Source organism: Eptatretus burgeri, chromosome 15 (assembly GCF_056783735.1).
Source record: "Eptatretus burgeri isolate ZD-2024b chromosome 15, Ebu_testis_v1, whole genome shotgun sequence".
NCBI lineage: Eukaryota > Metazoa > Chordata > Myxini > Myxiniformes > Myxinidae > Eptatretus > Eptatretus burgeri.
Window position 1 is genome coordinate 68,914,678 of NC_140975.1, and position 14,234 is coordinate 68,928,911.

Sequence of the window (14,234 nt, forward strand, 5' to 3'; positions counted from 1 at the left end):
CTTGCTCTCTCTCTTCAAATCTGATACGACCTCCTCTACCTCAATCTCTGTTTTCCTCTTCTCCCTCCGATGGCTCATTCCATGATTTCTTGATCAGTTCTTCATTCGTTCTTCTCATCGTGTCTCAACACCTTAATAACCAAGTGACCTCGTCTCTCATTTTTTTTCCCCGAGTGCGTGCCCGGACGTGCAAAATAATGAATAAAATTAAAAAAAAAAAAACTTTCAAACCTCGTGCCAGAAACAACAACCACACAGGTCGTTCCGTCGCTCTCGCGTACCCGTACGTACAAAAAAAAGACAATTGTGACGTCGATTGTGATGTCATAGCACCGTGTCCTGGCATTGGTTTGGTAAATAAATGGCCATAACTTGGGAACCACTTGTCCGATTAATATCAAACCTTGAAAAGGCACATCCAAAGGTCCCCAGTAATATAGCTGGCAAGTTTCAATTAGATCGGACCAGAGGTTGTCGAGAAACAGCGGTCACACACACACACACACACACACACACACACACACACACACACACACACACACACACACACACACACACACACACACACAGATTGCTGGAATTATAGATAGATGACATTTACAACTCCAGGGGTGTGTTCAGTTACCAAGCAGCTTGCTAGCGCTTGCCAAGCCAGCCGTTCCTTATTAACCGTTTCGAATGAAGTGCTTGTGCCACGTAGTGATCGAGCGCCCCACAAGAAACGAGCTAACTGAGCACGGACCAGGACTAGGTCATGTGGAGGCGAGTCGGTTCGTTCAGTTTTGTTGTGCAGATCACCAATCCAAACGAAATTCACCCTGTACATTCATGAGAACACACCATTGAAATTCCTACTTGTTTCCATATGCACAAGTTGATACACCGACAGTTATTACCATTTGAAATTACCGCCGTGAAGTGGGCCTGGCATGCTTGTAATCGCGGAGGAAACGACCAGGAAACAACAAATCAAGATGGCGGCACCCATGGTTGTCTGGTGATTGAGTGATTTTTGGTCTTTCAACAACCAAATATGCGTCGTTTCATACACTTGGGCGGGGAGGATGATGAGAAAGTGACGCAATTCACGGATGAGACCTGGCGTAAGGTATGCGAGTGTGCGAAGGCTTGGTGCGACGCCACAGATAGTGAAACTATCAACAAATGCCGTTTGCTGGTTGATCAAATGATGAAACTGCTGCCAATGACTGATCCTCCTGCGGATGCCGGCCGTCACCGGTTCTGCTGTGCGTCGTTTTGTAACAAGGATCATATAAAACGCGCTGAAGCCAGGAAAAGGAAATCAGAAGCCAGCACTACTGCAGTTTCTGCTTGAGCCAGTTAGGTGGTGGGCGGACTCGAAGAAGAGGGGCACTCATACCACAAAATACGTAGAAAATCCCTCAGAACCTCTGTAGAAAGGGTGGCTGGCAAATCAGCTGGTGGACTGCCAAGAATTTGTATCATATGCCAGAAAAAAGACAAAATCATCCGTGTCGAAGGAAAATCTCAACGTGATCAGTTGTCCCTGGCAGAAACACAGGATGGAGGAAAGCTGAGGGAAACTGCTGAGCGGAGGAGAGATGAACGTGATGTGAGAATAATGACAACTATAAAGGATAAAGACTGTGTGGCGCTGGCAGTTTGTTATCACCGTAAATGTTATTACGAGTATGTGAATGACACATAGCACAGACAGAGTGAAAGGAAACTCCAAACTCAGAAAGTGAACTATGACTCAACATTTGACATTTTCTGTGATAAAGTAATCCAGATAAGACTCATTGATGGAAAGCAATCTATACATATGAAGAAGTTGTGTGAGATGTTCAATGACCTACTCAGAGTATGCGAAGGTCAGGATAAGGCCAACTACCAGGCAAGAAGACTGAAGAAAAGACTGCAGGAACGGTACCCAGACATGATTTTCTATCGTCCACCAAAAATGTCTGAGAGCGAAGTTGTGTACATGAAGGACATTGATATTGGTTCCATTGCTTAGGCTGCTGTTGTAGACAGTAGCTCTACAACAGAAACAGAGTCAACTACAGAGGATGAAGCCAGCCAGGGTCCACAGCAGGGTGACTCAGACCTCAATTTACATGTTCTATACTCGGGAGCACTCATGGTGAGGGATGACCTGAACAAACACCAAAGTGTGGACATTACATGGCCCTACTTGGAAATGGTGGAGCTAGCACTAGAGCTTATACGGGCAACTCGTACTTCGAACTTGCCGAAACACCTTGCGATCACGAGAGCGTCAATGCCCTGGTACTTTGCGTACGATCACCTAAACTATGCAAGGTACTGACCCGTTTACTGGCTGGAAATGGCCGGGCTAGAGCACTCCCACCCAGACACCTATCAAGCGTTCATGGACGGCAAATGGACTGCCCAACGGAATACTCGTTATGGATTTAGTAGTGTTGCGTGTGATCAGATCATAGAGCAGACTTTAAATAGGGACAGCAAGACCAGTGGAGACATCATTGGTTACACTCAGAAAAGCACAGCTGTGAAGAAGTGGATCCTGTCCCAACCAGCACGTGCGGAAATCGCAAGGAAATGTGAGTCCATGGCGGGTATCCATGACGAGCCCCGAACGAGAAAGGATTTGGATGTGTCGAGCTCGAAGAAGAACGAAGCAGTGGTGGTACAAGTGATGGACACAGTACTTCAAATGATTAACCCTTTCTCCGGCGCTCACCTTGAACTCGTCAATATTGGTTCAGGTGTCATCGCACCGCCAGCCACTTCCACGGACTTGAACGCGTATGTCAAGGGAGAGAATGCTGTCGTGCAATTCATGCGTGATCGGCTTCTCTCGGGTGAGGTCCCATTCTTCAGTCCGATTTCGAAGGCCAAATTGGCAACTTTCTCGAAGGCGCGAGGCAAGTCGGCGACTCCCCACCAGCAGACGCCGAAGGTTGAAATTGCGAATGAACGTCGTCTTTTCACACGACTGCTGTTGATTGGAGAGTAAAGCAATGTAACACTCCACTATCTGGTCGCGTACCCACTGGCGAACATATCTTTCCCGCTGGCATCCGGTGATGGTTCGATTGCTAAGACGGACAAAGCCAAACTTCGCAACCATATACTGAAACTGTGACCCGATTGCCGTGTGGACGCTCGGCCTATCCAAGGTGCAACAATTGTGGATGGAATGGCCGTTATTCAGGCGATAAAGGATGGTTCACTGCATAACACTTTCGGCAAACTGGAAGAGATGGTGCTGAACATCGTTGTGGCCAAAGCACGACATAACCAATCTTCGAGACTGGACGTGGCGTTTGATACTTACCCAAGCATCAGCATCAAGTGCCTGGATCATGCCAGACGAGCGGGCAGGGCGGGCGATCTTCAGGTGCGAACCATCTACGGACGTGATCAAACCCTTCCAAAACAGTGGGCCAATTATCTCCTGAGCAGAGCCAACAAAGGAGGCGTTGATAGAGTTCATCGTCGAATGGTGGACGAGAAACATCTCTCCATCAAAACTGGGCGACATGCTGTTGTACGTCAGTCATGCCGGCAAATGTGAGAAAATCGAGGCGTCGAATGGTGTCATGACTGTGTCGTCAGTACTTGAACTTGAATGTGACCATGAGGAAGCTGACACGATGCTCCTGCTACACGCCGCTCACGCGGGACAGAATGAAGAGTCGGTGCGCATAGAGAGTTTCGACACCGATGTGTTTGTGTTGGCGTTGGCTCACTCGAAGTCGATTCGAGCACGAAATTTCCATCTGGTCACAGGAAGTCCCAAGGACATTATCGTCGTTGACATTAGGAAACTGAGTAATGCCCTGGAAAGTTCTGTCTGCGATGCGTTGATAGGTTTGCACAATTTCACGGGAAGTGATACCACCAGTGCATTCCACGGTAAGGGCAAAACAAGGCCATTCGACTTGATGATGAAGGGTCCCCATCTCATCACCTGTTTCGGGAGCATTGGTCGAGAATTCACGCTAGATCAGAATATGATTCACGACCTGGAACAATTGGTCTGCGCCATATACAATCAGCCGACCATGAAGAGTGTGGATGAGGCTCGCTACAAGCTATTCCGCAGCCAGTCGCTGGGAGAACAGAAGTTTCCGCCTACAAGCGACGCTCTGATGCTGCATTGCAAAAGAGTGAACTATCAGTCTGCGATCCACCACCGCGCGACTGAGAGGTTTATAGAAGCCCCTTCTCCTACATTTCACGGATGGGTGGAATGCAACGGAGCAACGGAGTCCTGCACAGAGTGCTGTGGGTGTCAAAACTGCGCCAACAATGAACAGACCCGTGCAGAAATGGAACTTATGGATGATGAAAGCAGAACTGACGATGATTCCGACGACGAACTGTGAATGCGGGTGTCACACTGCTTTTGCTGTGGTGATCGACTACACAGTAGTATTCAGGTTGGTTAGCAATGTAATAGTGGACTTGAGTTTTGTAATAGCAGCAGTCAAGAGCCTAGTTCAGCAACCGCTTCAGAGCAAGAAATACTGGAGTTCTAAGACAGTAATCTTCTTTTGGCGGTTCCACTTTTCATCAGGCTGAGTCGCGCAGTCTCTTTGTCTTTGATTTAATCCGTAATAGCCAATGCAACTGTCTTTAATAGTCAATGTAACTACCTTTAATAGCCAGTGTGGCTACCTTTTTAGCAAAAAGTTACTTTGGTCAACTCGAAGGGCTGTCTGCTCGGTCCAGACGTTTTCGGCCGGTAAAAATATGTAACTGCTTGGGTTTACGACCTTTAATTATAAACATCTTTAATAACAGTTAATAGGGGCTCTGTATAAAGATATTGTATCATTTTAAGACCTCACAAGAGTTTTCTTTGACGTACATATCAGTCTATCCTTGATTCTTCATTTCTGTGTCACAATCGTGCTTTAATGTTCGGTTTGTCTTTAATTGCCAAAAATGACCAATTGTGTCACATCCTCGACGTGGAAACAAGTGGATTTGGACTCGGCGTCTAAAATTCTTTAAGTCTGCCAAATTTCATCCGGATTGGTGATCTGCACAACGAAAATCATTTTCTGAAGGTAATAGCGAGTACCTCCACATGGTCTAGACTCTCTGCGTATCTCCTCACTCCTCATCACTCCTCCATCGCTCTCCTGGTCATACCCTGACAACCCACCGAAGCACACTCTCATCTCTGTCCTCTCGAGAAACTCCTCTTCCCTTCATGTTCAAGTCCATGTTTGTGCACCACACATTACAACGGGGCGAATCACTATATTGTATATTCTTACCTTCAGTTTTCTCGATACAGACGATAAAATTGCACATGGACAATCAGTTGAGGTCAGGTGTGGGAGCATGCGCCGGAGCAGCGCGTCGCTGCGTCCACTTTCCGCCGGTACTCCAGGGGCCTCTGTCTGGCAACCACCCAGGCAGATGCCTGGCCCATCCCAATCTCTTTGAGATGTCCATAACTGTCAACTTGGTCATCTCAGTCCATAACTCATCAATCCCGCATAGGAGAGAGACGCGTGGAGGGCTTCGTATTACTCGGGATCAGGGTTATATCAAAGCCGGACATCTTGGTACCCGATCATCACTGCCAGAAGTTATAAAGTGGCAGTTCTAGTTTTCATTTATTTATATTTCCATTTATGGATGCTTTCTGATGGTTCTGTGATTATTTTCTGGTGCATCAGCTTTGATGTCCGTCGGCACACAAACTTACCGTGCTTCCCTATTGTCTCAGGTCAACGACCTGCAGTTCTCTTTAATTTTTTTTTTCATTTATTTACATTTTCATTTATGGATGTTGTCTGATGATTTTGTAAAAAAAAATATTTCCGGTGGAGTGGCTTCGATGTCCATCAGCAAGCAAAAATTCAGCTTTCTCCATCACCCGGAAGGCACCGATCGTTCATGTCTGTCAGTGGTTAGAAAGAGCTTTATATATTAGAATAGCAAATACCTCCCATCGCTTCACTGCCGAGAATACTAAGTGGGGAGGGGGAGGGAGGAAAAGGGGGGGGGGAGAGAAAGAGAGGGGCGAGTGACGAGGGGAATAGCACTAAGTTCCAATACTTTGCAAGAAGTCAGGGACTTTGGGTGGCTGGTTCATGGTTTCAGCACCCACAAGCTCATCGCTGGACTTGGTATTCCAACACTGACAGTGTGGCAAAGGAGATTGACCACCAACTTGTTGATGGTCGCTGGAGGATGATCGAGAACTACAGGGTCTACCGCCATGCTCAGTTCCTTAATACTGACCACCAGCTTGTTGCAGCAACATCCGTCGATGTACTGCAGTTAGAGCAGAGGGTGGTAGGCTCTTGACAGAGGAGTCCGAAGTGAACGCCCGCTGGGCCGGTTACTTTGAGTGGTTGTACCAGGCTGATCCAACAGCTGTCGAGTTGGATGTCAGGGGTGTTACTATCCCTATTTCTGACCCTCCAATAAACTGTGGTCCACTTTCGTTTGTGGAAACACAGGCTGCAGTGAACCGGTTGAAATGGGGTGAAGCTCCAGGGATCTGTGGCGTCCATGCTGAACTTCTCAAGGCTGGTGGAAATGCTGCACTCGTGTCGTTGCATTCAGTTCTGTGCTCTGCCTGGAACACAGGCATCATCCCAACTGACTGGAAGAGGGGTCTTGTTGTCCCTCTCTGGAAAGGGAAGGATGATTGCCAAGACTGCAGCAACTACCGAGGGGTAACGCTGCTCTCAGTGCTGGGCAAGGTCTTTGCTTGGATAATTATTGATAAGGTTTCCCACCATCTGCTGAAGCACCAGCGTCTAAAGCAGTCAGGCTTTACACCAAAGAGGTCAACGATTGACTTGGTCTTTGGGTCATCACCGAATGCAGATGAGAGTTTCAGCAGGGGCTGCTTGCAGCCGATGTTGATCTCTGTAAAGCGTTCGATTCAGTGAATGGGGATGCCCTCTGGAGGATTCTTCGTCTTTGTGGGGTACCACCAAACTGATCGATCTGTTGTCTGAACTCTACTCTGGTATTAAGAGTGATGTGAGATGTGGTGGTACCATCTCTGACTTATTTACAGTTGTTACTAGAGTTTGTCAGGGGTGTGTACTGGCCCCCACACTTTTCAGCACTTGTATGGACTGGATTCTGGGGAGGATATCGGAGAGATCAAGCTGCGGTGCATCAATTGGGAATGTCAAGATCTCTGACCTTGATTTCGCAAATGATGCAGTCATCTTTGCAGAGACTCCAGATTATCCTTTTGGGGGCCGTCAAGGTGCTGAGTGAGGAGTTCAAGCCGCTGGGATTAAGGGTTTTCCTTGGTCAAAACTAAGATCCAGGCTTTTGATGACATCTTGGATACTGCTGTCCTGTCTGTACCTGTTTTTGATGAGGATGTGGATATCATGGAGAGATTCAATTACCTTGCCAGTGATATTCATGTCTCTGCTGGCTGTGAGCCAGAGGTCAACAGATGTCTGGGTCAGGCCTGGTGAGTCATGGATTCACTGGATCATGGGGTGTGGCGCTGCCGGTACCTGCGCGGGCGGACAAAAGTCCGAGTCTTCAGGTCCTTGGTGCTTCCAGTCTTGCCATATGGATGTGAAACTTGGACTCTGACCAAGGATCTGAGACGGAGATTTAATTCCTTTGGTACCAGGTCTCTTCGGAGAATCCTTGGATATCGCTGGTCGGACTTTGTGTCCAACGAGCGGTTGCTGAGAGAGACTCAAATGAGATTTGTTACCTGCATTGTCCGTGAGCGTCAGCTGCAGCTGTATGGACATGTGGCTCGTTTTCCTGACGCTGATTCTGCTCACCAGATTCTCAAAGCGAGGGAACCTCGCGAGTGGAGGTGGCAAATGGGCCGTCCACGTGCATTGTGGTTGCAGCAGGTTGATCACCATCTCAAGGAGATGGGGATGGGCCAGGCATCTGCCGGGGGGGATGGCCAGACGGAGGCCTCTGGAGTACCGGCGGCAAGTGGATGCAGCGATGCGCTGCTCTTTTTGCATGCTCCCATACCTGACCTGACTTGACCTGTCAGTGAAGTGACGGGTGGTATTTGCTTGTTTACGATCATGCAAGGAATTGGCCAACTTAATTCCAATAAATTCAGGAATTCTTTGAAATGAATGAGAACTCAAGAAACAAAGGGCATTTCAGGAAAGCGAAGAAGAAGAATTGTGGGATTAAATCATGTAAAATACTTTCTCTGTGAGAACTAAAATCAAGTAAAATAGTCGGGGGGTGGGGGGGGGTACGCCCCGGGAAAAGACGTACGCCAGGCAATCCGCAAGGAAATTTTCACACACGAAGGCTCCAAATGTCCCAGCCTTCCTCTTCCAAAGGTCCAACCTGCCTCGTGCCCTCCTCATGCCGATCTCGTGTGTTTGCTCTGTCGAACTCCCATCCTTTCCAGACAGAAGCCTTCCACAATCCACCCGTGCGTTGCACCAGCCTCTCCTGTCTCTTCGATCACTCCCCTCTGCGCTCTATATCCTGCACCCCCGGGGCGTGGCCTGCTCACCCTCAAACCTGGGAAGGCGGGGCTTCTCCTGTTTGATGTCATTTCAGGGACACATTTCCCAGCATTACTGCCTGGCTTGGAATATAAAAATATAGTGTTCAGTTCTCCCAGAACCGAAACGCGCGTCAAGAGGCAAAGAGAAACACGGATTATACCAGAACGCCACCATTGTCAACAAGCTTTTAATCCGACCATCGCACACCAGGCCTGTCCACGCATACGCAGACGCAACATAGCAATACATCACACATTGGGAAAATCAGAGGGCAATCATGTACTGGGAACTTATTTTTTACTCCCAAGGCTAATTAACACCGCACCACCCCTCGTGTGGTGACACGTAACACTTAAGCTCACACATTCCCTAACTTAGTTCCATCGAGATGTTTCTACTCATCCACGGACCAAGAGACTCTACACAATGCTAAACTTCCTTATTAAATCCTTACATCTACCTCCACAACCGTAACAATACTTTCTCTGTGAGGATTAAAATCAGATAAAATACTGTCGTGTCCACGCCGGTCAAAACCGACCTGGACGGATTCACCAGGACGGAGGACAAGGGTTTATACTCAATCCCACAGCGAAAAGATAGACGCAAGAAATGTTAATAAATAGGGGTTTAATGAACATAAATCAAGTATTCGTAAAAGGAATAAATCAAAGCGTAACATAAAAAAACACGTGAGGTAATTTACAGCCTAAAGTCGAGGCGCCTCTACGCACAGTTACAAAAACCGGCAAAGGGAAAGGTAAAACGACAACAAAAAAATCCCTCTCTTTATTCTGGCACTTCACTTTGTCCAGAGATGGTCTTTCAGAACTCGTCTACCGAACCGTGTCGTCCCATGCGGGAAGCTCACAAAATGGCGCCAAGCCGCTCTCTCGGCGGGAAACGTATAGGAGGAAATTCGGGCGGTGATATTCAACACCAAGGCTCAGAAACCGCCGTGCAGCTTCTTTTCACAAGCGAATATGCCGACCGTTCCTCTCTTGCACCGGGTCCGTTCGCCACGATCGCCAACCTTCCTCCTCGACCGGACGAGACGATTTCTGAGGCCCCGCGATAAGGCCACGGGGGCACGTGCTTCTTCCCTCCTCAGAAATGTACACGATTCATGACTCAGCCGAACTGTCAATGGCCAGCGTGTGAACGAATTCGTCCCAGCACGAACACGAGAATCGTTCAGCCTTCTTCGTCGTGTCGAGGGGAAGCTGGCGAGCTCGTTCCTTTTCGCCTCCAATCGCATACCTCTCACAACTCTCCCGTACCCTGAACCTCCTCACGCCCATCCATCATCCTCCCCAGGGGGGCGTGGTTTGCTAGTTGTCATTCCGGGAGGCAGGGTTTGTGCCTGCTTGGAACGTTCGGTTCGGTTGTTGTTGTTGTTTTAAGGATTTTATTCCTTTTTATTGCCGGACTTGTTAAAGCAAAAACATCGGAGAAGGTCACAGGGGGCAATCACATACTGGGAAAAAATTTCTCCTTCGCCGAAAAAAAAAAAACCTGCATTAACCAATTCAAGTGAGCAATCTAGAAACGCCAGGCCAAGCGTCCATTGAAATAGAGCTCTCATCAACGAGGATACCGGGGAGTAACGAGAGTGACGTCAGCATAGACTCGCTTCACGTCAGCATCAACTCGCTTCACGTCCCTCCACGCAGTAACATCAGTAAGTCAGTAAGTAAACGTAGAGCGATATTTACGGTGTATCACAATGAAAGTTTGCTCGGCTGATGTTCTCCAAGTCACACTCATCTCCCCTTTCAAAGAAACGACGCGCGATTATAAACGAACATCGAGCTGATTAAACGCTTCCACCTTATTTAAAAATTTGACTTTAGGCTTTAACGGAAGAAAGGAAAAAAATGTGGTAAAGTGGAACATCGCACGTATGGAGGAGGAAAGAAGGGCGGCCATTTCCGGTTCGTGCTGGTAATGGCGCTTGATTGCGGCCTTGCCCTTGCCGTGTCACGCAGCCGGTTGCTGGTGGTGGGAGCTGGCGGAATCGGCTGTGAACTTCTCAAAAACCTTGTTGTGGCCGGATTCAGGCACATTGATGTGGTGTGTGGGTGTGAACCAGCGTGTGACGCTTTGCTGCTCTCTCCTGATTCCATTGTCCCAACACTGTTATGTACACTACTGTTAATGAATGCATGGATAGGTACGTCGACATGAGCTTCCTCACGCGGTAAAAGGACGCAGTTTCACCCGAGACGTCGAAATATTTGATGTTGATTGTTAAGTGAAGAAATCATCTCTCGGGGTGAAAGCAACGACGCGCGTTAGATGGTGAATAACTTCCGTTACAAAGCAATTTCTATCACGTTTTCGTGGTTTTTGTACAACTTTTTGCACCCGTCATTCATTGATTTTGAGCACCAATCTCCCAAAAGCGTCGCACGTGGGCGCGCGTTTCGCGCACGGAATTGTGGGTATCGTTGTGATGTGCCTCCCACGTGCGCGACGTCCTCGTTTTGTCGTCCGACCGTCGAGATGTGATTAAGCACTAACACGACTCTGGACTGATGTTCCTGCTCGCAGATCGATTTGGACACCATCGACGTCAGCAACCTCAACCGACAGTTCCTCTTCCGGAAGAACCACGTTGGGAAGTCGAAGGCAGAGGTAAGTGTTTGTGTGTTGTGTTTGCAAATCGCCTGCTCGAAGTAAGCTGCTTACTATAGAGGGTTTCAAAAAAGGTCACATGACCCTTTTTTATCGTCAGGTTGCCAGGGAGAGTGTTCTTCTGTTCTGTCCGGAAGCTAACATCACTGCCCACCATGACAGCATCACGAAGTGAGCGTTGCTTTTCACATTCTGATATCGATTTGACAGCCTATTCGTCTTGGGAAGATTGTTTGTTTTTTCTTTTTAAAATAAGATGTCCTTCCCTTAGTTGCTAATGTGTATGAAGGGGAGTTGGCAGCACTCTCGCCCCCACCCTCTTTCCTTCCATCCATATGTGCTGCTTCATCAGGATGAAGGTTTCCACACTGCAGTTGCCAGGCTTACCAGGCATGGAACAGCGCCGCCACAACCATTATGCCAGTACGCTGGTGCTCATTTCACCAACCTCGGAAGGATGACTGGCTGAGTCAACCCCACCTGGTGTTAATTCGGAGGCATACGGGGCTCAAACTCAGGACCCTAAGATCCCAAGCTAGTTATCCGAACCACTAAGCCAACACCAGGTCGACACTATACTAAACCAACACCCTCTTCCCACCCCCTCGTTCCATTCCAAACCATGACGTGAGCGATGTTCCCTCGCCTGATGCTAATTATTTTCTGTTATCACGCATTCCTTCCTTCCATTCAATGAGATGGGTTCTCTAGTCGTGCCATGCTGAAAGGTCGAGCGGGTGGTCAACTAGTGAAACGATTGACCTACGATGCGAAGAGCGGGTTGATATAAAATATGAGCGATGCATTACATGGGCACAATCCCATCATGTCACGCTTGTACTGTCGTTTCCCCCAAATTACGAGCTCACTGGCCATCAAAACCTGGTACGTACCCATGAACCTCGCCCGCTCGCTCACAAATTAATCGACTGTCTTCAGGTCAGGTCAGGTATGGGAGCATGTGCCAGAACAGCGCGTCGCTGCGTCCACTTTCCGCCGGTACTCCAGGGGCCTCCGTCTGGCCATCCCCCAGGCAGATGCCAGGCCCATCCCCATCTCCTTGAGATGATGGTCAACCTGTTGCAACCATGAGGCACGTGGTCGGCCCACTGGCCTCCTCCACTCATGAGACTCCCTCGCTGAGAGAATCTGGTGAGCAGGATCAGCGTCAGAAAAACGAGCCACATGTCCATACAGCCGCAACTGATGCTCACGGACTATGCAGGTAACAAATCTCATCCGAGTCTCTCTCAGCAACCGCTCGTTGGACACAAAATCTGACCAGCGATAGCCAAGGATTCTCCGAAGAGACCTGGTACCAAAGGAATTAAGTCTCCGTCTCAGATCCTTGGTCAGAGTCCAAGTCTCGCACCCATAGAGCAAGACTGGAAGTACCAAGGACCTGACTGTCTTGCCAGCATGCTTTACTCTTACAGGGTTTTCCCTGGGTTTTAAAATGACTTGGGTAAAACTGCCAACATGTATAATTTTGCGGGCCGCCAAGCAACACCACCACCGCCACCACCCATCACTTCCCCCACACCCATCACCACCACCTCTCCCACTCCATGACCCCCACCATCAACCTCCACCACCCACCACTTCCACCACACCCATCATCACTGGAAATCAAGGTTTGTGATGATAGAAGGTTGTATTGTTGAAGATTTTTGCCCGTTCAGCATGCGGACGACCGCCTTGAGCCCAATTGCGGCCGCGTGCGCCCACCGAACGTGGCAATCTAGTCGCAGCTTCCGGATCAACGCCGAAACCCAGCTACGGGTGTTTTTAACACACCATAAACCAGCCAACTCTTCTGTCCACGCGCTACAGGGTCAATCACTGAATTGTCGATGTACCTAATTATTCACGCGGACAGAAATGCCGGGAGTTTATACCTCGACGGGACCTGCACGAAAACGAACCGCTTAAGCAGCTCGTTCCGTATGCGATTGCCGAGCGGTTTTACATCGCCAAGTCCCGTCGGACCAAATGTACGTTTTATCGGCTTATAATCAGCCACCTAATATCCCGAACGCAATTATAGCAGTCAATGAAGGAAGGGACGCAACGAGCAGGTGACATTCAAAAATGGGGACATTTATTCGTACAGGCACGTAAGCAGTCAATGGGGGAATGGGGGCAGGACATGATCAAAAAGCCTACAGCCAATGTCTACTTATTATGTACAAGCACGTACTTACTCACAATTCTACTTAGAGACAAGGTGCCACAGACTTTCATACAAAAACCCAAGAAAGAAAGAACAGGCTCGTAAGCCTTTATTATTGTTCAGAGCCAGGATGACCGAAGGGGCTCCGAGAGACCGAGCGGGCTACCTGGCCACCCTCATGGTGACTCGCTGGTTCCTGGTTCGGGTTGGCGACCCTTGGTGTCTCCGTCTCGCTGGCTCGTTGCCAACGCTGCAGCGGCTTCGAATGGCGGCTTGGTGGGTCAAGGGCCTTGCGACGCGCCCGACTCTCCACTGCCGTCTGGCTGTGCTCCAAGGCTTCTCCCACGAGCTATTGCTCTAGCGATCTCAACCCACCAACCCCACGACGATACTCCACTTCCTCCAACTCTCAACCGGCTCTCTCTCTCACGCGCATTCTTCCGGCGAGCGAACGCGGCTTGTTATTGTCGTCGTTGTTGTTAAAATAAAAGATAGAGACAGAATAACGGCTAACTGAAGATGCACAGCCCGGCACACGAATAAAATCCCGTTATACATTGGTGGGGAAATCTAACCTGGAACACACACTTATCGACATAACTGATCTTCGGGGAACCTGAATGGTGATCTGTGAATTTCCACAACCGTAACAGTATATACATGTGGACAATGTTAAGTCATTTGGGCGGCCAGAAATGGGTGTTTAAGCAGTTGGGCGGCCAGAAATTGACTTAGGCGGCCGCCCAAGTGAGCCCTATGGATGGAAAACACTGCTCTTGCTATGTCCACATAATCGAGGCAGGGGGGTTAAAGCGGCGATGCGTGAGCGGAAGAGTCTCCGCCACCGCTCACCTACGTCCCACCAATACCGATTATACCAAATACAAACTCGGATTGGGCAGACAATCTATGATGATGGCATGGTGACGTTTTGATGCTTCTCTTCAATT

General features: G+C 48.8%; 1 protein-coding gene across 2 annotated transcripts in view; it reads left to right on the plus strand.

Annotated features, from left to right (window-relative positions):
• The first annotated feature begins 10,352 nt into the window (after positions 1-10,352).
• Positions 10,353-14,234, plus strand: part of UBA2 (ubiquitin like modifier activating enzyme 2) — a 52,749-nt gene continuing 48,867 nt past the window's right edge. For both annotated transcript variants that reach the window (XM_085856706.1, XM_085856707.1), the window contains exons 1-3: positions 10,353-10,547; positions 11,028-11,111; positions 11,212-11,282. In XM_085856706.1, the coding sequence (XP_085712832.1) occupies positions 10,422-10,547; positions 11,028-11,111; positions 11,212-11,282 (281 nt within the window). In that variant the 5' untranslated portion in view covers positions 10,353-10,421. The remainder of the gene's footprint in view (positions 10,548-11,027; positions 11,112-11,211; positions 11,283-14,234) is intronic.